Raw genomic sequence first — 2005 nt, forward strand, 5'->3', positions numbered from 1 at the left:
ACCAGCCATCATCCATCCATCCATCATCCATCCATCCATCCATCCATCCAGCCATCATCCATCCATCTGCCATCATCCTTCCATCCATCCAGCCATCATCCATCCATCCATCATCCATCCATCCATCCATCCATCCAGCCATCATCCATCCATCCATCATCCATCCATCCATCCATCCATCCAGCCAGCCATCATCCATCATCCATCCATCCATCCATCCATCCAGCCAGCCATCATCCATCATCCATCCATCCATCCTAGCTACTTTTCTATAGAAAGCAGCAGGTGTCTATCTCCAGCAGTCACTGAGTCAGAGGCTGGGGACACCCTAGTCAGCTTGAAAATCCACTACAGGGACACATGGAAACAGATGAGACAGAATAATAATATGACACATTCACACTTTCACCCACACTTAGGGACATTTTTAGATTTTACCAATTAACTTCAAATATATGTGTTTGGTCTGTGGGAAAAACCCAGAGTACTTTTAAGAAAACCCACGTGTGCTGAAGACAAACCTGCTACCTTCTTGCTGTGAGGCAATAGTTTTAACCACTGCATTATAATGCCAACATATTATTACACCAACAGCATACACAGAAAATACAAATATATTTTTATAAAGAACAGAAAGAGGAGGGGAGCCACACAGCATCACTTTACACAGAGCCCATTAAAACGTAAGCCTCAGTCACTGCATGAAGAAGTCGACTGTGAGCGGCACAAGGTTCTAATGTCAAATCACCATGTCATGTCATGTCATGTCATGTCATGACAAATACTTGAGGCTGATCCATACAAAGACACACACACTGACAATAAAACAGCTGTGACTTTGGACAGTGAGTGTTTGATTGTTTATTTGTTACCTGGTATTGTATTGTCCAGACAAAAAGCCAGAAAACCTCCAACAAACATCTCAGTGGACAGAAGAACTGTCAGAATCTGATCCAGTTCTGCTAGACCTGAACAGAGAATGAATGAATCCAGATTGTGTCAGACATGCCACCGGCTGTTTGAAACAAGCCAACAACCAAACCAGTCAGTGGCTTGATTGATCTTTAGCTACAGATAGATGTTCCATCTATTTGTCAAGGTAACATATAAATAACTTCAAACAAGTTCATGATGTCAGATCTAATCCTGGGTAAATAGAAAAGATGACAGAACTGTTCTCTGTGGGACACCTGTACTACAAACAACAGTGTCAGAAACACTTCTGAGCTTCTATTTATGATTGTTTGAAACCGCTGACCACAACTTCAACATACTGACATCAAAACACAGGTAAGCATRGACTCACCTGTGCTGATGGCGTTGGGGTGTGCATCCAGGTATGTTGGCAGTGTCAGCCCAAAGAACATAGAGAATCCAAGAACAAAAAGATTTCTAGAAGAGTTCAGATCAACCAGCTGCAGGTTTGACAAACCAACAGCTGTTATCATGCCTGAGCGACATCAAAAACACCTGCATTAATATGACATCATCAGTGTGTCTGTGTCGGAAAATGTTACATGAGACTCACCAAACAGCGTGCAAAACATTCCTCCCAGTATCGGATCTGGAAGAGAGGCGAACAGGGCTGTGAACTTCCCAACTGATCCTAAGAGGAACATGATGCCAGCTCCATACTGCACCACACGTCTGCTTCCCACCTGCACACAGGGTCCACATGTCAAACACCTCCAACCACCAAATGTTCCTTCATACAGAGTCCACATGTTGAACACCTCCAACCACTGAATGTTCCTTCATACAGGGTCCACAGGTCAAACACCTCCAGCCACCAAATGTTCCTTCATACAGGATCCACAGGTCAAACACCTTCAACCACCAAATGTTCCTTCATACAGGGTCCACATGTCAAACACCTCCAACCACCAAATGTTCCTTCATACAGGGTCCACATGTCAAACACCTCCAACCACCAAATGTTCCTTCATACAGGGTCCACATGTCAAACACCTCCAACCACCAAATGTTCCTTCATACAGGGTCCACA

At 44.0% G+C, this 2005-nt stretch overlaps 1 protein-coding gene across 1 annotated transcript in view; it reads right to left on the reverse strand.

The window, feature by feature from the left end:
• slc23a1 (solute carrier family 23 member 1) overlaps positions 1 to 2005 on the reverse strand; it is a gene marked incomplete at its 5' end in the record, with an annotated part of 21431 nt that overhangs the window by 2615 nt on the left and 16811 nt on the right. The window contains 3 exon segments of the mRNA XM_014028649.1: positions 873 to 968; positions 1307 to 1450; positions 1529 to 1658. Of these exon segments, the coding sequence (XP_013884103.1) occupies positions 873 to 968; positions 1307 to 1450; positions 1529 to 1658 (370 nt within the window).

Source organism: Austrofundulus limnaeus, unplaced genomic scaffold (assembly GCF_001266775.1).
Source record: "Austrofundulus limnaeus strain Quisiro unplaced genomic scaffold, Austrofundulus_limnaeus-1.0 Scaffold792, whole genome shotgun sequence".
NCBI classification, from domain to species: Eukaryota; Metazoa; Chordata; class Actinopteri; order Cyprinodontiformes; family Rivulidae; genus Austrofundulus; species Austrofundulus limnaeus.